Raw genomic sequence first — 24,988 nt, 5'->3', positions numbered from 1 at the left:
ATTAGGTAAGATAGGGATCCCTGGGCGGTGCAGCATTTGGTGCCTGCCTTTGGCCCAGGGCGCGATCCTGGAGACCCGGGATCGAATCCCACGTCAGGCTCCCGATGCAAGGAGCCTGCTTCTCCCTCTGCGTATGTCTCTGCCTCTCTCTCTCTCTCTCTCTCTGTGACTATCATAAAAAAAAAAAAAAATTTAAATTAGGTAAGATAAAAATAAGTGTTACAAACAGAAACCACATTTATACTCTTTTATATTTATCTGTATAGCTTTCATTATCAGCACTCTATTTTCTTTTTTTTTAACATTCTTAAAAAATATTTTATTTATTTGAGAGAGAGAGAGCACAAGCAAGGGGTGGGGCAGAGAGAGAGAGAGGGAAAAGCAGACTCCCCACTGAGCAGAGAGCCCAATGCAGGGCTCAATCCCAGGACTCTGGGATCATGACCTGAGCTGATGGCAGACACTTAACCAACTGAGCCACCCAGGCACCCCTGTGCTCTGTGTTTTTTCATATGTATTGTAGTTACTGCCTCGTATCCTTTGATTTCAGCCTGAAGAACTTCATTTAGTATTTTTAACATAGATCTGCTAGATTTTCTCAGTTTTTATTTATCTGGGAATGTCTTAATTTTTTTCTTCTTTTTTTGGAGGATGACTTCTCTGGATCTAGAATTCTTGATTAACAGTCTTTTTCTTTCAGCCACTTTTATGTCATGCCAGTGCCTTCTGGCCTCTGATTTTTTTTTTTAAGATTTTATTTATTTATTCATGAGAGACACACAGAGAGAGGCAAAGACATAGGCATAGGGAGAAGGCTCCCTGCGGGGAGCCTGTTGCAGAACTCGATCCCAGGACCCTGGTTTCATGATCTGATACAAAGGCAGATGCTCTGCCACTAAGCCACCCAAGCTCCCCTAGCCTCTGTGAATCCTGATTAGAAATCAGCTGTTAATCCTATTGGGCATCCATGGAACATGGCAAGTTGCTCCTCTCTTACTGCTGTCAGGATTTTCTCTCTGTCTTTCAACAGGTTAATTGTGAAAATACCTTGGATAGATCTCTGAGTTTATCCTACTTAGAGCTTCTAGAATGTATAACGTTTCTCTTCAAAGTTGTAGAGGTTTTTTGCCATTATTTCTTCAGATATTCTTTCTGCCTTTTTTCCTTGCCTCCTTCTGGAATTCACATGATGTGTGTGTTGGTATGCTTGATGGTACCCCACAGATTTCTGAGGCATTGTTCATTTTTAATTGTTCTTTTTTCTCTCTGTTCTTGAGACCAAGTAGTCTCAACTTACCTGTCTTCAGGTTTGCTGATTTTTCTTCTGTCTGCTCAGGTCTCCCACTAAACCCCTCTAGTGAATTTTGTGTTTCCACTCTTGTACTTTTCTTACCAGAATTTCTATCTGGCTCTTTTTTTTTTTTTTTTTAATTTCTCTCTCAGTATCAATATTATTTATTTGGTGAGACATTATTCTCATGCTTTCTTTTACTCCCTAAAAAATATATATCTATATCTATATATAGATATAGGTATATATAGATACACACACACACACACACACACACACACATGAACATATTTAAAATGGTGATTTCAAGTTGTACCATATAGGCTTTTGACAGGACAATCTCTATGGGCTTTTCTTTTCCCGGTGTGTTTTGCATGTTTTTTTTTTTTTTTTTTTCTCCCTGAAAACTAGATATTTAAACAAACATTTAAATATAGTGTGGAAGCTCTGGAAATCAAATAGTCCTCTGACCTCCCAGTATGTTGTTGTTATTGTTGTTGTTTGTATAGTGACTTTTGTTAATTTATTTCAATAAAGTCTGTATTTTTGTTATGTGTAGATATTGAAGTTTCTACCTGATTAGCTCAGTGGTCATCTGATAGGTTGATTTTCTTGAGTGCCTAGAACCGTAAGTCTCTCACTCTTCACGGAGGAGCATATTGGAACATACCTTAAATGCTCAGTCAGGCTGCTTACAGCTATGTCTTTAGCTTTATTTTCTGGTTGTGCAAAACTTCAGATTTAGCCAGAGGTGAAGGCAGAGGGCCTTCTTAGGTCTTTAGTGAGTACATGTATAACCTTGACATACACACAGTCCTATGCATACATATGGCCTTCCAGATTCCCCACGATATGTCAGGGTTTTTCAAAGCCCCCTTTGGACATCACATTCCCTAGCTTTCCCTGTTAAGCTTTTGGGTTTGTTTATCATTTGCCTGAACTTATTCACAGCCCCAGGCAGCCGTGATGTTAAACAATTGCAGCTGATTATTTTTGACAAATGCCCCTGGGAAGAAGGCTGTTTTCACTGTGTGAATGCCAGGTCAGGTTAAATAAGCAAGCTGAGTGAGTAGAGTCTTCCATAGAACCACTAGACAGATCAGATAATGACAGTTTCCTTGGAATAGGGCTTTGAAGGAGCTTTAACCCTCTTTTATCCCCTCCAGTGGCTGCCTAGTTGCTGGTTTTCACTATGATTAAAGGCCGATGGTTTTCCAGGGTACCACAGAACTGGGGAGTGAGAGGTGAGGAAAGGGCAGGTTTAAAATGCCTCATATGTCACTGTTCTTACTAGGATTCCTCTGTTTTCCTTGCATAAAGCTACTCAGATTGCTATAAGCCTTAGTTAATTTCCAGAATTCTGAAAAAGTTGATTTTGACCATTTTGTCACTATCTTCATTGCTTTTATGGAGGAGAGGATTTTCAGATGTCTTTATTCTGCCATTCTTCTGATGTCAGTAAATATTATTTATGCCTTGAAATGGGCTGCCTATATATCTGTCAGACCATTAGTGTATTAGGTTAGTCAATTTTCTTGCTTAGTTTTTGTGTTCCATGTCAAAGGTTCCATCAATCACTTATGGTGCCATCTGCCCTCCTAACGCTTTTGAGGAGGAGTTCATGTCATTAGTAGGTTATTGACAGCAAAAGATCACTATTAATTGAGTCTCTCAGTGGCCTGTAACAAACATCACCCTCACAGAAAGCAGAGATAAAATGCATACCTCATTAGATACTCATAGCTCTGGGCACCACATAGGAGGTAATGTGGCATACATAGACTGAATCTTGACTATGACAGTTGATTGCTTATGGCTCTCTTTTTTTAATTGGTTCTCTTATTAAAAACCGTATCAAACAATATTTTGCTATTTCTGTTCTAATAGATAATGCCACTTCTACAATCACTATCTTTTATGTTGAGATTGCTATTTGTCTTGATTCATAAAAATATTTTGTTTTCTTCACTATGTTCCATCATTTGTATTTTCTTTCAGAAAGCTTTGCACATCAATTGATTAGGATTTTGTTAATTAAAAAGATATTTGTGCTTTACGTCAATTTACTAAACTAAAAAGATCAAATTGGCAACTAAATAGCTCTAACTCTAGGATTTGCAATACACCACTGGAAAACACTGGTAATTCAGATATATTTAATTCCAGGATTAATGAGTTATTTTGAAATGCGTAGTACATTGTTTTACTGTCATGGAAGTAAACAAAGATTTTAAAGTACCTCAGTTTTATTACCAACATTTTTGTTAAAATATCTTTATGATGTTTTTATTTAGTTTTCTAACTTAAATGGGTCATGATTGTAGTGAAGTGTTCACACAAATAGAAAACCTGAATCTAAATCTGTTTTGTCATTAATCTGGCTATTTAGTTGAATCTTGATCACTTCATTCTTATCTGAGTCTTTCTGAAAAGCAAACATTTTGAAGGGATTTCACTCAATGAGATACTTAAAAATTTCCATTTGATTTCTAATTCTGAGCCTTCTAAAATCTTTTCAAACTCATTTTACTTGATGTGAGCTAAAACTCAAAAGAAAGAAAGTAGCATTTAAAAAAATTGTTGTGCCATTTCATTACCTGGTAATTTAATATGAACTAATCATCTCAACCCTTGCTTTCAACATTGTATCTTATTTATAGAAACCTTTGTCAGGTGAGGCCTGTAATGAATGTGAGGAGTCAATTACTTGACTAGCATCCTCCATCCAAAACCTGAGAAAGAAACATTCTTTTGGATAGCATGGCCCCCTCCACAAATTCAGGTACTTTTTATATTGCAAGTAATGTGGTATAAAAGTGAAATTTACAGACAGCATGATCACAGAGATCTCTCTGTTGTTCAAGAGATGATTGCTCAGCAGATGGATTCTATTCATTCCTTAACTATGGCCCTGGAGAGGAATTGGGGATCGTTTTGGTTGCTGGTTCCCTGAGTCTTCAGACACACCCCCTCTAGCCTTCACTCCCAGGCACCCTGGGCTTGGGGCACTCTCCACATTCTTTGTGAGCCTTCCTAAGTCTCTCCAGGCACCAGCTCCTCTTCCTTTACTCCCAGTTTTACCAGTGGAAGCTTGTAAATTTCTTTATATATCTCTCCTCAAAGTCCTTACTATTTCTGGAAAGAAGTTGTCAGAAGAAAGCCAAATAAACGTTAAACTACTCTTCCTCTTGCTCTCATCACCAGCCTAGCCCACCTTCACTGCTGTTCATTTCCTCAGTTTCAGATGCATTTCCTGCTTGGAACATGTGTTGTCAGTTAAAGTCCTTACTAATTCTGGAAAGAAGTTGTCAGAAGAAAGCCAAATAAACATTAAACTACTTCTCTTCCTCTTGCTCTCATCACCAGCCTAGCCCACCTTCACCGCTGTTCATGTCCTCAGTTTCAGGTGCATTTCCTGCTTGGAACATGTGTTGTCAGTTAATTCGGGGACCTGAGTGTGGGCTATCTTTTGAGCCTCTCTTCTCTTGTCTTAAGCAAGCATTCTTGACGTGAACTTACAGGGCATCTGTAAAAACAGAACTGAGTGTTGCTGTTTGGCAGGTGTCAGGGCCATTCCCTGATACAGTCCTGGATGTGCTGCTGATTTGAATGGGGCACTGGAAAGATTGTCACCTTTCTCCAGGTTTTAATGTTTTCAGATATCAGTTGGAGCATAATAGCATTTACCCTGTACAAAGAATATTAAATAATGTATCAGCAGTGCTTTGTGGAATACTCTATAAATTTAGTATTTTGTTTTAGCTTAGAATAGAGTAACAGTGAATTAATATATGTAGAATGCTTGGGATAGTACTTGACACATAGAAAGTGCTCAATAGTTCTTAGCTGATATTATTACTGTTATCTTAAAGGAATTTTGGCATTTTATCTTAAAACAATGCTTCAGATCTGAAAGTACAGAAATTGTTTCTTAAATTCCTGAACGAAAATAAGATCTTTTGGCTCTAACTCCTAAGTATTTTTTCATTAGAAATCTTATGATTGACACAGAGCAGAATGAATTTTAGTGTCCTTCCAGGGAAGGAGAAAGCTGTCAAGGAAGCGAATGAAGCAGGACTCATGAAAGAAGTGTGAGGTTATCTGAGAGCTGAGGGGGGAGGAGTGTCTCGAAGATAACTAGTCACTGTAAGCAGAGACAGGTATGCCAGTATTCACCTGGGCCTCTGCTTTAGAGCTGCCACCTTGTTATTTGCCCAACAGAACGTCTGTGGGAGGCATCCGTGTGTGTGTATGGGGAATTGTCTCTCTTCCATTATTGTGTGCCTTCACATTTTTTTGTCATTCTGTTGAACATTGGGATGATTTCTGGACTTCAGTTATTATGAATAAAGCTTACATGAACATCATATGTGTCCTTTGGTAAACATATGTACTCATTTCTCTTGGGTATATACCTAAAGGAGGGAGTGGAATTGCTGGGTCACAGAGTAAGCATATGTTTGATCTTAATAAAATTGCCAGCCATGTATGAGACTTGCCACTATTCTTTTAAGTAAATTTTGATTCAGACATCATAAAGACCGTTCAACAGATGACTCAGTATTTAATACCCCCAAATGGTCAAGTGTTTCGGATTTGTTTTGAGTTGGTTTTTCTTAGTGAGTGGTTGATGTAGTAGTAATGCCTATTCAAGAGAATGAAAAAATTTGGAATTAGAGGTTTTATTTATATTAAATATATCTATATGATGGAAGACTCAAAAAGTCACATACACTGGTAAAATACATTTTTGTGTAATTTGGTTAAATCTGTAATAAAAATATTTTGTTATGAAACCTATCATAAATTTTAACTTGCTTGCATTTAAGAAGGCACTCACTGTTTTGAAAATCTGAAAACCTTGGATCTAACCCTTATTCTAACCCTGTTTAACTGTATGACCTTAAACAAGTCATTTAACCTTTTTAAATGTTCATCTTTGCCTTCAAGTTGTAGTAGTGGGAATGTAGTTTGATCTATATATCTCTTAGGTTCTTCCCAGTTTTCTCATTCTATGGCTTTTTAATAAGTCACCTAAAGTTATTTAATATGTTTTTTTCTTACATATCTAATTAATAGATTAATAGTCTAATAAATCAATCTGTACTAACTCAAGGGAGAGAAAACAGTTCAGATTCGAAGACAAGGAAATGAGTCTAAAATTTTAGACTATAAAGACAGTGTAGGTTTTACTAAACCAAAAGTGTTTGTTCTTAAAAGATGAAATACTAACAACTTTACTGGCAACTACTTTGGTTTTATAATGTATCACAGATGTGGCCGCTCAGCTACTACGTAATCAAAATCCTAAAGGACATTCCACATATAATGTTGCAAAGGTTCAACTTTGGACTAGGTTTTGTAAAGTCAGCTTGAAACTGATTCAACCAGGCTGTGGCTCTTCAGATCCTACGCGGATTCAGAGTTTCACATGTGGCTAGTGTTTTTCTTAACAGTTATTAGTAGGTGCCACAGTATAGGGAAAAGGGCAATCAGCTGCTTCTGTTTTGATTAAAGGTAGAATTTTCCTTTCACAGTCCTGCCATTTCAAAATTTGATTATTATATCCAGATGGCACTAAAGGAGGCCTGATATTTTACTTTTTCATTCTGCAGAATATATAATATTATCTAGTAACACAAAATACTTTGTAAAAAATAGAAGTAGGATATAAATGTTAAGTTAGACATACAGATAGCTATAAAGTTGAGCTGTATTTGAAACTACCAGGTTTTCATATTCTCTTTGGGCTACAAGTTAACAGTTTTGTTACCGAGTGATGTAGTATGGTACTTTTTTGTTTTTTTTTTGCTTTTTAAAGTGGACTCGGAATTTATCATGTTGCACATTTTAAATTTAAAGTTCAGTAAAAACTTAATGAATTTAATCATCATTTTTTTATGGTTTTTAATTTAGAGACAGGAATAGTAGTAAAATGTGCAAAATAGTGAATGTGGACTTTTTTTCTGGAGTATGGAGTTTTCATTTATTTAAAATACCTCTTATTTTGGACAGCAAAATTAAAATAAGATTGTACACTAGCTTAGCAGTATCCTCTGCTCTTCAACTGATTGTCATGTGAACTCCTTGTATCTTACTATTCTTAATAAGAGTTTTAGGCATCTGAAATATAGTGATCATCATAATTAGTTTTTTTGTATTTGAAATGATGACAAATTATTTTGGGCTGTTTATTAAAAATTCTCCTCTATAGTAAGTAAGATATTTATAGATGAATGAATGGGTAAGGAAAATGTGGTATTTATAGATACAGTGAAATATTATTCAGGCATAAAAAAAAGAAGAAAATCCTGTCACTAGCAATAACCTGGGTGGACTTTGAGGCCATCATTCTAAAGTGAAATAAGCCCAGCAGAGAAAGACAAATACTGTATGATCTCACTTAGATGAGGAAATTAAAAAAGAAATGAAAATGAGCTCATGGATACAGAGAACAACAGATCAGTGGTTGCCAGAGTGGGGTGGGGATAGGGGTGAAGGAGTAGGTGAAATGGGTGAAGGTGGTGTAAAGGTATAAACTTTCACTAATAAAACAAACAAGGTGTGAAGGTATACTGTATAGCATGGTGACAGTTAGCAATACTGTATTATAGGTAAGAAAGTTAGAGAGTGGATCTTAAAAGTTCTTATCATAAGAAAAAATGTAATTATGTCTGATGAGGCATGTTAACTAGATTTCTTGTGATTATTTCACAATATACATAAGTATCAAATCATTATGTTGTACACCTGAAACTAATATAATGTTATATGTCAATTATATCTCAATTTTAAAAAATGAGCTCATTATTTCCTTGCCAAAGAATTACAACCTTTTCCTGCTTGGCCATGAGTTTCAAAATCAGTGAATTTCTCGCCCTCATCCACTATCCCCCAGTAGTTGCTATGTGTTTCTTTTATTAATCAACCCTTAGAATTCTCTGACATTTTGCCATATCCACCTCCTGCACATAACTTTGCACTGTCCGGGTCACACACTTCTTCCTAACAAACCATTGTGTAAGTGTGCATCTTCAAATGGCTGTAGTGTATTTCTAGAGGAAAACAGACTAGCAGGCAAAGGTCATTTAAAAATGAATCCATTTCCAGGTCTTCATTTTCCATTTGTACTCTTTCCTAAAACTGATTTGTCTGTAGTGAAGGCTTCTTGCTGTGTCTCCTGCCACACCTCCCACTCATCTTTATTGAACACCTTCCAGTCACCAAACAAAGCACTTGTTAAGCTGCCTTTTTTCTTTTTTTAAAAAGATTTTATTTATTTATTCATGAGAGACACAGAGAGAGACAGGCAGAGACACAGGCAGAGAGAGAAGCAGGCTCCATGAAGGGAGCCCAAAGCGGGACCTGATCCCGGGTCTCCAGGATCATGCCCTGGGCTGAAGGCGGTGCTAAACTGCTGAGCCACCCAGGCTTCCCAAGCTGCCTTTTTTTTAAAGCAACACATAAAGAGTTTCGGGCCTGCTGCCCTCACCGTCCATTTGATTGAAGACTACATTTATAATAAGTTTATACGTTTATGCTTAATAACTCATTATGTTGTTTTGATGAGTTGTGTACCAGTAATTTAATGACAATTCAGTTTTTTAAAAAGCATTCTTTAAAAATACTTAGAGCCTTGCAGTCACAATAATATTTTTATTTTAACATACACACACGTATTTTGATGCAGAGAAGGATGGTTCGAATGATCAGTAGTAGACTTTCAAGCATACAAATATATAAGGGATGCCTCGGTGGCTCAGTCAGTTAAGCATCTGCCTTCAGCTCCTATCATGATCTCAGAGTCCTGAGATCAAGTCCCTGCTCAGAGGGGAGTCTGCATCTCCCTCTCCCTCTACTACTCCCTCTCTCTGTGTGTCTCTCTCTGTCAAATAGATAAAATCTTAAAATATATATACTAAATAAAATTCTGTGGAGGAAGTAGAAAGGAAATTCAAATTGAAAGAAAAAAGAGAATGTCACTTTTCCTATGTTTTACATTTCATTGAATAGATTTAAGAAGGTGTTATAACAGTTTTATTTTACAATTCCGTATTTGAACCTTGCAACTATTTAAACTTACGAAAAATATTTCAGTGTCAATAAAAAATGTATGAGGTGGCACATGGTTTTTTTAAAAAATTATTTTGGGGGATCCCTGGGTGGCGCAGCGGTTTGGCGCCTGCCTTTGGTCGAGGGCGCGATCCTGGAGACCCAGGATCGAGTCCCACGTCGGGCTCCCAGTGCATGGAGCCTGCTTCTCCCTCTGCCTGTGTCTCTGCCCCCCCCCCCTCTCTCTCTCTCTGTGACTATCATAAATAAAAAAAAATAAAATTAAATTAAAAAAATATTACCAAGTAAAAGTTTCAGTACCACTCACTTGTCTGTAAAACAAAATCCTGCACCTTAGTCTAACTGTCTACCCTGCCTTTCCGATCTTATTTTCCAATGATGACTTTCCTCCCTCCCTCTAACATATATCAATTTTCAGGTAACATATTTCTACTTAAAACAGATCTGCGGCTCTGCCTAGAACATGCTCTAGACTTCACACTTGTTTGAATGTCACCCTTGGTCTAGAATATCACTCCCCACCTCTAAGCTACTCCTGCCTACTAAAAATCCATCCATACTTCCATTATCAATTCCCCTGTCTTTCCCATTGTACAAAAGGAATTAATTTATTTTCAGTTCTTACTCCAAACACTTTATGCCTCTACTAGACAATCACCACATTATACTTTTAAATTAATTTGCCAAATTGAGTTGATAGCACCTGAGTTTACCAAGAAGCAGTGTATTTAAGTGAGACAAACTAAGATTTGATATTCACAATTCTTATTTTGGCTTTTTCAATGACCTGGTATGCATGCGCCTCTAAGTAAACCTCAATATTAGGTGATTTACACCTAGATTTTTTCATTTTAAGCTTGAAAATTATACTCTTTTTTAAGTATTAAGTTTGATGATAATTTTTAGTAAATTTATATACTTGTACAACCATTGCCACAATCCAGTTAGCAAAATCACTTTTAAAGTTGAGATATAATTGACTTATACTAGTTTCATGCATTCAACATAATGATTCAATAGTTGTATATTTTGTGAAATAATAACCCCAGTAAATCTAGTTAACAACCCTCACCACACATAGTTGGAATGATTTTTTCTTATGATGAGAACTTTTAAAATCTAGCTGATTTCACTTAGCATATTGCCATTGAGGTCCAGTCAAACTGTTAGAAGTGGCAGGATTTTTTTTTTCTTAATGGCTGAATATATTCCTGTGTGTACACACAACACAATATATACCACATTTCCTTGATCCATTATTCTATACTAACTTCTTTTTTAAACTTATATAACCGGAGATTGTAGAAAGTCATTCAATAGTTTATTAAGGAAAAAATAAAAGTTAAACACCCATTTGGTTTTAGCTTCGAATGAGTAGGTTTAATGTGTAATCTTTAAACCTCAATGGGGTTGGATTTTCCTTTGTTCATTTCTCTCAGAAGACATTCCAGAGTGCTAATTTTACTCAGGGGATACTTGGGATAAATTTCATCTGGAATGTGTTCTCCTAGTTCTTTACGCCTTTCTGAATAATTTCCAGTTGTTCCTAGATATCTTCTGAACTGTGGTCATTGGGTAGTTGTATGGAGAGATTATAGTCAGAGTCCTGTGAGGATGGAACCAGAGAAATGATCTAACATGATATAGGAAATTTGTTGATGACCATTACCCTGTGTCCTAGGTCACTTCACCATATTCTGTTACATTTATCTTTGACATAGTTTTATTTTCTGCTTTCTATATTCTCAATCTCCAGCTAATTTTGAAATATTTATAAAAAGGGTACAATTCTTGATTTGGAAATTATTTTTCTCACCTAAGACAGAAGGAAGTCCTTAGCCTATAACCTGGTACATTGTAGCTCCTTAATCATTGTTACTTAGACCCATGTTTATCCTGTTCTGAAGGCAGGTAAACATAATGTATTAATAATACATATTTATGACTCATCTGATCATTGGAAAGATGAAGTGCAAAGCCTATTCTTCTTCTTTATTTTTTTTTTTTGTTTTAAAGATTTTATTTATTCATGAGAGACACACACACACAGAGAGAGAGAGAGAGAGAGGCAGAGAAGCAGGCTCCATGCAGGGAGCCCGACGTGGGACTCGATCCCAGGTCTCCATGATCACATCCTGGGCCTAAGGCAGGTGCTAAACCGCTGAGCCACCCAGGGATCCCCTCTTCTGTCTTTTTTAAAAGTAATTTAAAAAATTTATTTTTGCCTATAAAAATGGCAAAATTCAAGATCTGAAAATCCTTTTGTATCAAATGATTGTTTCTATTAGCATTAGCCAGAAACTTCCTATAAAGGTAAAGCAGATTTTTATATTTGTAGAGGCCACAGGCTTTGACAGAAAAGAGGGTGATAAAAATCTTCATTTTCCTTACTCTTCTGAAGAAATCTATTTCAATGGCATAGAATTTTAACTTCCATTTGATTAAAAAACAACAAAACATTTAAAAATTAGCTCAAGTTCTCAAAGGTAAATTTGGTTCATCAAATGGAAGTTTTTCCTGATCTTTCTTTATGTGCTAGACAATCTATCTGATCCTGTAACTTTGGAGCTACAGTACTTTAAAAAGCAGCAGGTTAAAATATCAAAATATTCTGACAAGGTGTTCTTAGACAAGCTAGCCTACCCTGCAGTAACTGGAAATGCTTTCATTTCAGCTCCAATTAAAGAACTGATGTGTGAAGCCAGTTTTACCAAGTGAAAACAATTAAAGTAGAACAAGGAGGAAATATGCCCTGCCTTGTTGCCTTGTAAAAATGATATACCCATACCCATTTATCAGTTTGAATTCAAATTTCATAGTGTCCAGTAGCAAAAGATTACAAAGATTTTGTTTATTATCATCTAATTTCAAGTAATATAATAAGAGCATTTTAATTTATGCATTGAGACATTTTTTAAAAATCCATAAATTTCTAATAAATTGGATATAAGGAAACTTGCAACTTAACAAAATTTAAATTGCCTTTAATGTATCTACAGATATTGATCTATTGATCTGACTATATTTTATGTCTTATTTAGAGAGACCACTCTTCACTGCTTCTTTCCAGTCCTCCCAGAAATGATTGCTAACATCTTTATGTGAATTGGTTTGTGCTATTTCTCAAGAATAGTTTTAGGTTTAGGGAGGATCACACATTAGTCTGCAGGAACGATGCCTTTGTGAGTTACATTTGATGGAGCAGTGTCTAGGTGTGGAAAAAAATCTTTTCCTCTACGCATCTTAGGTTCTTTACGTGAGATTCTGTAAGTTAGACTGGCCAAAGGCACATTAATAAGAGAAAAACAGAAGTTCAATAACAGGTGCATCACTCCTGTACAAATGGAAGCCCCCAGCCATCAGCAGCCCAAATGGGTGTTTAGAACTTGGGTTTATATGCCATCCTATGCTAAAACAAAAGCAAAGGATTGGGGGCGTCAGGGTGAGGGAGACAAATTAAGAAAAGGTGACCAGGAAAAGATGATGAAGGAGGATACTTTAGTAAGGTTTGCAATGCAGATCTAAGGTTTGCTTTTCATGTTTGGTAAGAGTTATCAAAAGTTCTCATCATAGTTTGGAATGTCTGTATTTACATCTTTTTCTTTTTTCCAAATTTCCATCTTTAAAAAATGAAAATTTCCTTTATAAATAGAAATTTCCTTTACAAAAGGGAAAGGCCCCGTGTTTTAGAGCCTTTCCTGGGTCTGCTGTTCTTAATTGCCTTTAGCTCAAAATAATTCATACACCAAAGAGGCATATGTTGGGGTGGCGTTCTGATACCCTTCAAGAGTTAGAGTGCTGGTGGGCCTGTTCCAGCTCTGCCATTGTCCCTTGGGCAAGGTAGTTAACTTCTGTTAGTATTAGATTGAGTAAAACTACTTTCTAAGTTTGTTCAGAAGTTTAAATGTGATGAGTGTGACTCAGCAGAGTCTAACACCTGAGGATGCTAACTGCTATATTTTTGTCATCATCATCATCACTGCTGCTACACCACTCATAGCATCGTGATTTGGAGAGGGCTGGGAACATTTTTGGTTCCTCTTATAATCATTCCAATTAAATGACTGCTTATGGTCCATGTTTTTAAGACGAAAGTCTTGAATGTCTTCTAAGAACTCCCTTACGTGACAGTGTATTTGGGAGTGGGGAAAGAATTGCCTGTCCCTCTTCTCTCCTTTTACTTTCATTCCCATTTTTATGTTTTTCTTGAACAAAGAAATTTCTTTCAAGTTTATTCATCTTTTTCATTCTTTCATCCTAGCTCCAGGGACAACATTGCTCTAATGGTAATAACTTCTTCAAGAATGATTCTAAGTTGTTTTGCTGATTCTTGTCTCTGATTCTCCTTTGTTTGTTGTTTTCATATTCAGATTTCTCCCTCCTGTTATGCTAATGTGGCAGCATTATGAGCCCCTGGAGTGTAAGTGCCTGGGTGATTTGGACCCGGTTTAAAAGAAAGGTTTTCTTCTTTCATTATTGAAGAAATTGAACTCACAGGAATGATGTATTGTTAAGAAATATTATTAAGCCTAATATTTTGGTCTTTGAAAATCATTTCTGTTTTTCTAAACCTACTGGGTAATATCGATATAATTTTATTATTTAATTCTTTCAAGATGATAACAAGAGCAGTGGTTTTCTTTTAACAGTGATTGTTATAAGTAGGGCTAATTTTTCCCATTCTGTTTTCCAAAGTCTCAAAAATGAATATATATTAGTTTTATAATGCAGAAAAGCCTTAATTTTTTTACATTCATTTTTGAAAAGAAGTGTTTTTTGTTATGTTATTCTACTTACCTTATGTATCTTTTTTCCAAAGGTGTGTAACAGATTCAGCTTAAGATCTATAAGCCCAACCCCTCAAACAATTCCCTCTTTAAAATGAGTTCAAGAAAGAATGTTACCATTGGTATATTTGGTAAAAGAGTAAATAGGTAGAGAAGCATTAAGTGGTCCCCAAGTGTATTTCTTATTTTTCCCAAATGTAGTTTAAAAGATATAATTGATATTATTAAGTGAAAAAAAAAAAGCAGAATTGATGTGACAGGTTGCCAGATTATTGTACAAAATACACAGCCTTGTACCTCAAGGCACTGGGTTAAGTTATGTGTTGCCTGTTGTGGTTTGCCTGGAAAATTTTTGTTTGTCATTGAAAATTGAACTCCATTTGGGATGAAATTGTCTGTTGCTCATGTTAACAGTTAATTTCTTCCTCCTTTGTTCTCCCTTTATAATTGATATATACTTCCATTCCAGTGTTTTGAAAAATGGTTAAGAAAAAAGGACTTTGCAGTCTGACAGGCATAGGTCCTGAATGCCATTATTCCACTTACTACTATTCATTGTGAACATATTATTTTAAATGTCTCCGAATGTTTGTTTCCTTCATCCATAAAATGACAACGTGGCAGTAGGATGCATTAGGTTATGCTGTATGACAAATGATCTCAAAAAATGTCAGTGTCTTATAACGACAAAAATGTTTTTCCTTGCTCATGCTAAGTATCTGTCATGGATCGACTGAAGCTCTGTTCAGGTTGTCTCTGCTTCAGAACTTAGACTGTAGAAGAAGGGAAAAATGAAAGAAATAGAGAACCCCTGGCTTTAAACCTTCTGCCCAGAAGTAACACCTGTCATTTCTGTCCACATTTCATTGGCCTTTCAAGTCACACAACTGCTCCTGAGTTCCACAGGGAGGGGAAACTAGAATATTTGGCAAATAGCGACACAGTCTACCATACAAAAACCAAAACAAAAAAACAGAAAAACAAACAAACAAACAAAAACCTACATTGTGAGATGAGGGGACAGATGAGATACACACAAGCTGCTCAGCAGAGTGTCTGACACACACCCTGCTCCTTCATGGAAGCAGGCGGCTCTGTGTTTCCATGTTTATAAAAGGCAGAGGAGCTTACTGTCTTCTCTGCATCCCCGGTCCCAGAAATATAGTTTGATGTTTACTAAATACTTGCTTAGCTGCTTCCTTTTACATACCAAGCAATTCTGACTGGAGCAGTTCAATCACTAGAACATTCCTTTCACTGTTACCACCTAACGCCTGAAACAAAAGTTATCTAAATTAACTTTAGATTGAATAATCTGACCATAAATAAATGTGTTAAATATTTAAAAACAAATCTTTAACATCTGAGTTTACCAGATGCTTAGGTGGCTCTGTCAGTTAAGCATCGCCTTGGCTCAGGTCAGGATCCTAGAGTCCTGGGATCAAGGCTTACCCTCATTCCCCCCCCCCCCCCCAAAACTGCTCAGCAGGGAGTCTGCTTCTCCCTCTCCTTCTGCCCCTCCCCCCTGCTTGTGCGTGCGCGCACGCACGCGCACGCGCTCTCTCTCTCAAATAAATAAATAAATAAAATATTTTTAAAAAATAACATCTGCCTTTCCATCACATTCCTTAATTATTTATATCAGGTCTGAGAGAAGCCAATAGAATTGTCTTTACTGAGTGCTCAGTCTAACTGGGATGCACTTTCCCCATTAAATTGATCATGTATTGATTTGTTCTTTTAGTGGTTAGTAGACTCAATATTTTTTTTAATAGGAAAAAGGCAACTGTACATATATTATACATTTGTTTTTTTAGGATATACCTGTTCATATTATATAGTTTAAAACACAACAGATTTTACTGTGAATTTTCTTCTTTGTTATTTTGTCTGAAAACTCATACAGTAAAATTGACTTAATCATGTGTTCAAGTTTCATGAATTCTCATGTATGTAGAGATTTGTGTGGCCATCACCGCAGTCAGGATACAAAACTTTCTTTTGATTTCTTGATGATGGCAGAGCAGAATCATAATTATAAAATAGAATAATGATAATATCAGTTTAAAAATGTGTATAACTCTCAGCGTTCTGACATTAGTATTAATGTATATTTTTATCTTTGTAATGTAAAGTCTGATTATTGACTGTGACACTTAGATGAAATGGTAATGGTAAAGGAACATTGAAGTCCTTTTAACATTTCTGAGAAGCCTAATTAGAATGGACATTTGTCTCAACTTCTTTTAAAGCAAATACTGAAAATGTTAACTCTTTGCAGTTTAAAGTGAATTTCCTGTTATAATTAAGTTATAGATCAAATGCAAATTAGAATCTATTCACAATATCTAATCCTCTTCACTTGGGACATAAGGATTGGAAATATTCTCTTCTTAGGCTCCCTCATTCACTTTCTGATGCTATTAAATGATAATGTATTTTTAGATTGCTGAGTAAATGTAGGTGCTGGTAATTCACTTAGTGGCTGTTACAGTGTCATTAATGAGAAGTAATGGATGAAATAGGACTCTGGTCCTATTTTTATCTTGACTTACATGACTTTCAGAGTGTTGAAGGTGACTCCAGAAATAGAATCTCCTAGAACACAAGCATTACTGTTTTGACCTTTAGCTAGAAGTCTTTGTAGGACTTACTGTAATATAACCATATTGACTAATTACTTGGGTCATTCAGTCATTCATTCATTTAACTATAACTTAAGCATTTAAGGGCCGGGCATTAGCAAAGAAATTGGGAGATGCAGATAAATAAGATATATCCTTGGGGTGTGAACATGTATGGTAAAATTACAGGACAGGGAAACTGGTGCTAATAGGAGCCTATATGGTGTGCCCTGGCACTGAGAGTAGAACACCCAACTGCCTGGAAAAGAGATATTTAGAATAACATAATATTGCTGCAGCAGGGGTGAACTTTGAAAACATTATGCTAAGTGAAATAAGTCAGACACAAAAGGACAAATATTGTATGATTTCCCTTATATGAAGTGCCTAGATTAGTCACACTCCTAGAGAAAGAAACTAGTGATAATAAAAGGTGGGGGATATGGAGTCATGGAAGTTAGTGTTTAACAGGTATAGAGTTTCACTTGGGGATGATGAAAACGTTCTAGAGATGGATGGTGATCATGGTGGCACAACACTGTAAAGGCACGTAGTGTCATGAAATTGTACACTCAAAAATGGTCAAAATGGGAAATTTTACATCATACGTACTTTACCACAATAAAACAACAAATTAAAAAAAATTAAAAAAACAACAACAAATAATGGGAGCCAAAAAAAAAAAAAGATTATAGCCCCCACCCCCAGTTCTCCTTCTAGGAAAAGTTTTTTAGAAGAATTTTTGTAACATTTCTCCCCTATGTTTTATAGTATCTCTTATAGTTTTTCCTAATAAGATTTTGTATATAAAAGTTAATCTCTATTAGATTTATGCCACCAGATTGTGTTGTTAAAGTTCATAAGTATGACTCAAACTTGCTTTACTACCTTAATCAAGCTAATAATATTCAGAACGTTTGAGATACTTTTGTATAAAGTGGCATATTTAATGAATTCTAAATTCCTATATTTTACTTAATTGAAAAAAATACCTACATACTTCAACAAGGATGACCCTTGAGAACATTTTAAGTGAGAAGCTAGTAACAAAAGACTAATGATTCTATTTATATGAGATGTGTGGAATAGGATATATCATAGAGCTAGAAAGTAGATTGCCGGCTGTTGTAGGCTGGAGGAAAGGTGTTGGGGAATGGAGAAAATGGGAAGAGACTGCTAGTAGGTACAGGATTTGTTTTAGGGAAAATGAAAATGCCCTAAAATTAGATTTTGGTAATGGTGCACCATCCTATGAATATACTAAAAAGCATTTAATTGAATACTTTTTTAATAGGTCAGTTGTGTGGCATTTGAATTATATCTCGAATAAGCTATTTTTTATAATGCTTAAAGATAGTGGTGTAATTTGTCTTTTTTGAAGTATCTTTTTGCTTCATCATCTGTCTTAGTTTAGTGGAAAATGTAGCATTGTGAAGGTTCGCATTCTCAATATGCATATACTTTCTAACAAAGCTATAATCTGAGAGGGCTTTTGGACAGATAACTATAAAATGAATGCACAGGCATCTGAATGCAAGTATTAATATATTTTACACACACACACACACACACACACTAAGTAACCTTATTAAGCTAGCAGAGTGCGTATTCAAACCCGGGTAGAATATGATAATGAATGTGATGATTACAGAACAACAAAAATGAAATGGAACATTTCTTTTAAAAATGTACCCTTCATTGTGTGACCTGGGTGGCTCAGTTGGTTGAGCCACCTTGAGGTGGCTCGAGTCATGATGGTCTTGGAGTCATGGGATCAAGCCCTGCATCAGGCTCTCCTGTGTCCCTCCCCCCACACACACACCCCCCCACTTCATGTGGGCACATTTGTTCTCTCTCTCTTTCAAAAATAAAATAAATAAAAATGTACCCATACATAGAATTGCCTTTTTAAAATTAAGCCCCTTTTCTTCCACTCATTATTTTTTCTTTGCTTTTTAAGTTTATGAAAAAATAACACTGAGATGACACCCAGTTCATGAAAGGACAACTCCAAATAAAAGCACTGAATGGAAATACTCTTTCATGGATTTGGTTAGCAATTCTGCAGTCCCTGCTTATAAAGTAGTCACCGTCTAGATGCTAAGCAGCCTTGATACATTAGCCCTTAAACTATAAATGACCTTATGTTAAAAGAGCTACTGTTTCTGTGCTACTTGCTACCAGAACTACACACACACACACACACACACACACACACACACACACCTTGTATGCATACATGCCAACTAGCATACTTGCCTGTCTACTCAAGACTTTCCACCAGCTCAGAGCTCGGGGTTGCTCATGGCTGCCATTCTTTTGTTAGCCACATTTTGAACTAAATGTTTCTTTATCCTTTGGTTAACCTGGACCCCAGGTCATTTATAAATTACTTGGATAAGAAAATACATTATGATTCCAATATAAAGATGCAACAGACTTTCAGAAATAAAACCCATGGAGGAGGTGGCTACCTACAAAATGTCTGATTTTTACTTTGTGTTTACTTATACATGAACATGTAATTTTTCACTCCCAAAAATTAAGGCAAGCCAATTATATGTTTGTTTACCTTCTTGAATATGTGTTACCTGCTTTAATCAAACCTGAACTATTACTCATTGAAAATTTATCTTCCTATCGAATAGCATTTATATTTTAAATCTCTTTGCATGTATGTTTATGCATCTTTAACCCAGATACATATATATGGTTTGGTGGTATACTTAGCGCAGTACTAGCCATTGTGGGGATCCAGCAAGAGGAGTAAAACATACTCCCTGCTCTCATAGAGCTTCCATCTGAGAGTCTGATTCTCACGTTTCAAGTTAGAACCAAGAAAACACTCTGATAACACTAGGAACAGTTGTTGAGGAATCAGAGAGGAAGAAGTAATCTCTGGCACCAGAGAACCTGTAGCTATCTATCAGCCAAACCTTAGAAATAAAAGGATTTCAAAGGGTGAAGAAACCAAATGGTTTTTAACTAACATGTTGAGTTCTCAAGAAGAGAAATAGAACTAAAAACAGAACAAAAATATTTGTCTGTACTTTGTCTCTTTGGGATACATTAATCTATGTTAAGTCATAATTCTTTCAGTAGGAGAAATATAGACTTTAAGGGGCAAGTTTATTTTTATTTTGTCTTCTGGTGCCTGCTATTCTAAAATTGCAAAGTCTATAGTACGATGCTGAAGATAATTATTAGTGGGAAGTCTTATTTTGAGAGCCAAAGGGAAAAATCCACCATATTTATCCAACTTGTTACTATTACCATCTTAATTTGCAAATTGTCGTACTGTAACAGGGCAGTACTTCATCCAGAGCAGTATCCTGCTTGTAGTAGTAGCAGTAGGCCACCCTGAGGTATTTTGAGGATCTACGGAGTCAGGAGAGCCAGCTAATTCCATAGTCACCTCCCAGTTATTCAGGGGTCACCCATGCATATGTATCAACCATGCCCTGTGCATCTCCACTTTTCTTTCTACTGACTACAAACATTAGGGCTTTTACCAATGTGAGAGAAAAGTGCAATTAACTCAGATCTGTCACCTTCTTAATAGCAGCTTAGTTGTTGGTTTTTTTTTGTTTGTTTGTTTGTTTGTTTTTTTTTTTTTTTTTTTTTGCAACTTAGTTGTTTTAAAAAATCTCTTTGGACTCAGAAATTGAACAGCCCAGTAATATTACTAATGGATATGTTTTATCCATACTTTCTTTGCTAGAAATTACTAGGTATATATAGCTTAGGATGAATAGATAGATAGATAGATAGATAGATAGATAGATAGATAGATACCTATAGACATCGATATATACATTAGAACTAGAATTTAAGAGTTTCTTATTTAACAGAGAAATAACTGGTTAATATATTATCTGTTCACAAAATTGTTACATTTCTTGGCTGGGTATTTAGCCAGTAAGCTCTTCCTACCCTTACTCAACGCCTACTGTGTATGAAGCTGTGTGAGACAACACTTAGCATTATGTAGCCCATAGTAAATATGCTGGCTTTGTGCTATGGCTTCTGTACCTTTCAGGTCTTTCATGACTCAACATTAAGATTCACCACACAATGTAAGAAAAATCTTTGTTTTCTAAAGGGGCAGGACTCTGTATCAGCTAACTTTCAACATGATAAAAGATGACACCTTAACCAAAAACACAATCTGGAAAATGAAATTTCACTCTCCTCTGTGCTTTGGTTTTCTTATCTGTGAAACAGAGACAGTAGCAGTACCCACCTCCCAGAGCTACTGAGCTAGAGGGAAAAAACAAAATAATTCAGTGTGTGCTTATATGTAAGCACTCAATAGACAAGTTATCCAATACTATTTTTCTTCCTTGAAAGTACCTGAAGTTCATGGTCACACATTTTCATACAGATGAATGGGAACCTAAAAAGAATAGCTCTTCAATGAGCTAATTCCCTTAGTAGCTAGTGAGTGAAGGAGAGTTAAACTTGCACTGATTTTATACAATAGATCAGAAAGGGCTTCCCAGCAATCATGACCCTGGGCCAGAAAGGGGAGTGCAGTTTCTCTTGCACACTTTCTTTCCTTACTCTTTTTCCTGCCCTCCTTTGTGTCCTCTGAGGAATTTTATAAAACACTCTCTGGGTTTCCTAATTTGTTTCACTCCAGTTTGCTCTAACTTTGCCAGAGAGGCTCTTCTACAGGTTCTTCCCTCCTTCCCTACTCTACTTCTAGATGTCAGCAGGTGAGCCCTGGCCATCTGCTGGCTTCATTGTGTGACGCTGTCTCTTTTGCATAGTTAGATACTCAAAACATACGTGTTAGTCAACTAGCTGAAAAAGCAACAGGTTATGCATTCCTTCTTCTCCTTTGGTATTTAAAAAAAAAAAAAGTGTTGACTAGCCTTAAATTGAGAGATTTTATTCAAGTACACAGGATTATAGAGCCTTAACAGTTTAACTATTGCTGTTTCTCCTTATGCAGCAAAACAGAATATAAAACTTCTTTGAGGCAAGGGAAGAATGGTATTTATTTTGAGGTACTCAAAAATTTTATTCCTCAGCGATTCTGTCTGTGAGTTTACCTTCGTTTTGTCACCTAACGTGAGGAAGTAAGTCTTGCATGGAATCCCCTGAAAGTCATATTAAATTTCCAAACGGCATCATAGAGTATTACCCATTGACGTTCGCTTGAAGAGCCTGGTTGACAGTCGGTTTTCAGCCATGTTTATTTGCTTGCCTTTGTGAGTGTTGATCTGAAGGAAAAACCATTACCTAATTCTTTAAAATGATTAATGTTTTCTCTCTCCATTTTTTTAAAGGAAATGGCAAAAATCCTTAATCATCCCAGAGTCTATGCTTTTCTGCACATACCAGTCCAATCTGCCTCTGACACCGTACTCATGGAAATGAAAAGAGAATACTGCGTGGCTGACTTCAAAAGAGTAGTGGATTTTCTGAAAGAGAAGTAAGTCTGTTAGTACTTAAGGAAATAACCATTCTTTTATTCCTTTCAAAAGCATGTGGCAAAAACGCACTTATTGTAGCCACAATTAAAGGTACCAGAGAGAAGGCGAGAGTTTTGAAGCTTTCCTAGCCTTTAAGTTTCCTTAGGGAGCCTTGATGTGGTTTTTCTTATATCCACCTCCCATCTGTGTACGACACACCATTAATTTGTGTAAGATTGCCAGTCTCTCTAAGGTAATGTGCATTGTGATCATTTTTATACCTGTCCTAGTAGATGAAAACTGCTTTGGCTTTGCTTAAATCCCCTTTCATGTGGCTTTTTGAGGTTGTGAGCTGGTTCTGATGTCGAGGTAGGCCAAGTCATGTCATTACAAAATAGATAATTTTCTACCAAGTAGCATTTTTTGAAGACTATCTGGAATGTCTTTGCTTTTACACGCTTATCCCTGAAGATTACTTGAAGAATTGTGATTTATAAGGAGGTCTTAGGATTCTGTTTTTTAAAGTTGAAATTGCTGTTGACCAAAATTAAGGCATATTTACACAATCTTAGACATGAATGATCATTTTGTTTCCACAGAAAACACTTGCAGCCCATAATTATATTCTTTAAAATCCTACTTCTCATCATCACCAAACACTGACTGCCTTCTGTGATTATACAAGGCAGGAAATAGTAGGGCTGGCCAAGGTCATATAAAACCTTCTTAAGTCTAGGGCACTGTTCTCCCCTCTGGGGTAATGTCATTTATCTTGGCATATTTGCGGCATGGGTCTTCCTACTTTCCATAATTTTTTCCCCATAATTTTTCCTCTGTTGTTTTTCTTAATTAAGATACAAATTTTTATTTTCATCTTCTTGTTTATAATTATGTACTTTTGTACCATGTCGAAGTGCTACATGGATATGATTGCTTTATACAAATTGTAAGCAATTATTTTTTCCACCTTCAATTAGTGACTTATCCTGACTACATGGAAATCTTTTAAAATCTTTTTTTTCTTCTATTTACTTTCTCCTTCCTTCCTCATCTTTCCTTTATGTCTTTCTAATTTTTTTTCACCTCTAGGCATTTCTTGATTATCCTAACCACTAGAAATAAAGACACTTGTGTGCATTCAAACAAACACAGCTAATTGTTCGAATATTCAAATCAGTGAATAGAAGGCATATTTATTCTAGGATTTCATAATTATAATCATTAAGTATATACAGCCTTCAAAGCAGAAAACAGAATAATGACAGATCTCTACCATCTATAATACTTTCTTTCTTTTTTTTTTAAATAATACTTTCTGCTCCTAAAGAGAACTGAGGTCAAAGCTAAAGAATAAGAATTCTTGTGCTAGATATCTGTTAAATGGTCTGGTGTCCTTCCTTTGCATTTCTTTTAGCTTATTGTAGGTAAATTTGTCTCATGTGAGAGAGTCCTTTTGTGCACATTGGCTTTGGTTAATGGAATGTTTTCAAAATTGCAAATATATTGTTGCACCTGTGAAATGTCTTGCCTCTTGCTTATTACTAGGGCAGTAGCAAATAATGTGCACAATTCATACCTGTTGCACAAGATTTTGCCAAGTGTAGACATGCATCCTGTTGTCCAGAATAGACTAGAACACTTTCCAAATGGTCTGTTGCATTAATGTGATTCAGTGAGGTTAAGGAATCAACACCTCTCTTTCTCCTCCACTTGGGTGAGTGCTGATTCAGTTGTTTGGGGAATTACTAACTGGGCAACAATTTCACAATCAGTTTTTAGCCTTTTATGTTGTTCCAAAGATGGAGTTTTTAAATCTGCTGCATCTTGAACAGTTTCAACAGACTCCTTGAGGGGTTAAAGATGATCAAATCAAAGTATTAAAGAGTACTCTCTTGCCTTTATTCAAGGGTTAAACATATTGTCCTTTCTTTAGATTCTGAATTACCCTGAGGCATCTGTGTAGCTTTTCTAGAACTATTCTACTATCTGGAAGATCCCAGAACCAAGTACTCTCCCTGAGGATCTCTAATATTTCCAGCACTGGAAATATCAGGGATCCCTGGAGAGGATATTGGAGACCCCTGGAGAAGATACTCCATCCCACAACCCAGCCATCCACAATGTCAATGTCAAGTGGTATGAATCACTGGAATGGTAGAGTATGAGTCTAGATAGCATCTCTAAGAGGTTGTTTTTTTATTAAAACTCTGTATAGGATATGCACAATGAGGGCGGAAGCAACCTCAGTATACAATTCCATACTTAGATTATAACTTACAAGTTGTATTGGAAAAATGTAGAAGGGAGATGATATGATATGTTATACCTGATAATGCCTTTTTGTTTTCTTTGAAAACAAGAAGAAATCGAATTATCACTACTAATAAGGTGATCCTTGCATGGTTTTAGGCAGTTCATCAGAGCCATAAAATTGTATCTTCTCTCCAGTCTGTCCTGTTGCTTGTGAGGAATAGTTCAGCACTCACTCATTGCTGTGCGGACAATATTATCCAACTTTGCTCTTCAGTGTAGTGCTCTTCAGATAAAGTGTTCCTGTCCCTTCAGGGAAGTCCACCCATCCAGGGAGTTATTTTCAACTGCAACAAACATTTAGAAATAAATGAGGCATTTTAAGCAGGCTGCTGCTCTCATAGTTTGCTTACTTTCCCCTATAAAAACCAGCACAGCTTTATGCCAAATAGATTAGTACTTAAGGGAAACACCAAAGTTTCAGGGACTTCAATAGCAGACGACTAGTCAGGATAACTGATCCAGCACAAAATTGTTTTGGCC

The 24,988-nt window shown here is 36.1% G+C and overlaps 1 protein-coding gene across 4 annotated transcripts in view; it reads left to right on the top strand.

Moving 5' to 3' along the window:
• The window catches only part of CDKAL1 (CDK5 regulatory subunit associated protein 1 like 1), a 647,296-nt gene that overhangs the window by 409,429 nt on the left and 212,879 nt on the right, over positions 1 to 24,988 (top strand). For all 4 annotated transcript variants that reach the window (XM_041769778.1, XM_041769777.1, XM_041769775.1 and 1 more), the window contains one exon: positions 22,070 to 22,215. In XM_041769778.1, the coding sequence (XP_041625712.1) occupies positions 22,070 to 22,215 (146 nt within the window). The remainder of the gene's footprint in view (positions 1 to 22,069; positions 22,216 to 24,988) is intronic.

Source organism: Vulpes lagopus, chromosome 10, assembly GCF_018345385.1.
Source record: "Vulpes lagopus strain Blue_001 chromosome 10, ASM1834538v1, whole genome shotgun sequence".
Lineage (NCBI taxonomy): Eukaryota > Metazoa > Chordata > Mammalia > Carnivora > Canidae > Vulpes > Vulpes lagopus.
The sequence above is the reverse complement of the archived record's forward strand: the minus strand, read 5'-3'. Positions and strand labels throughout refer to the sequence as shown.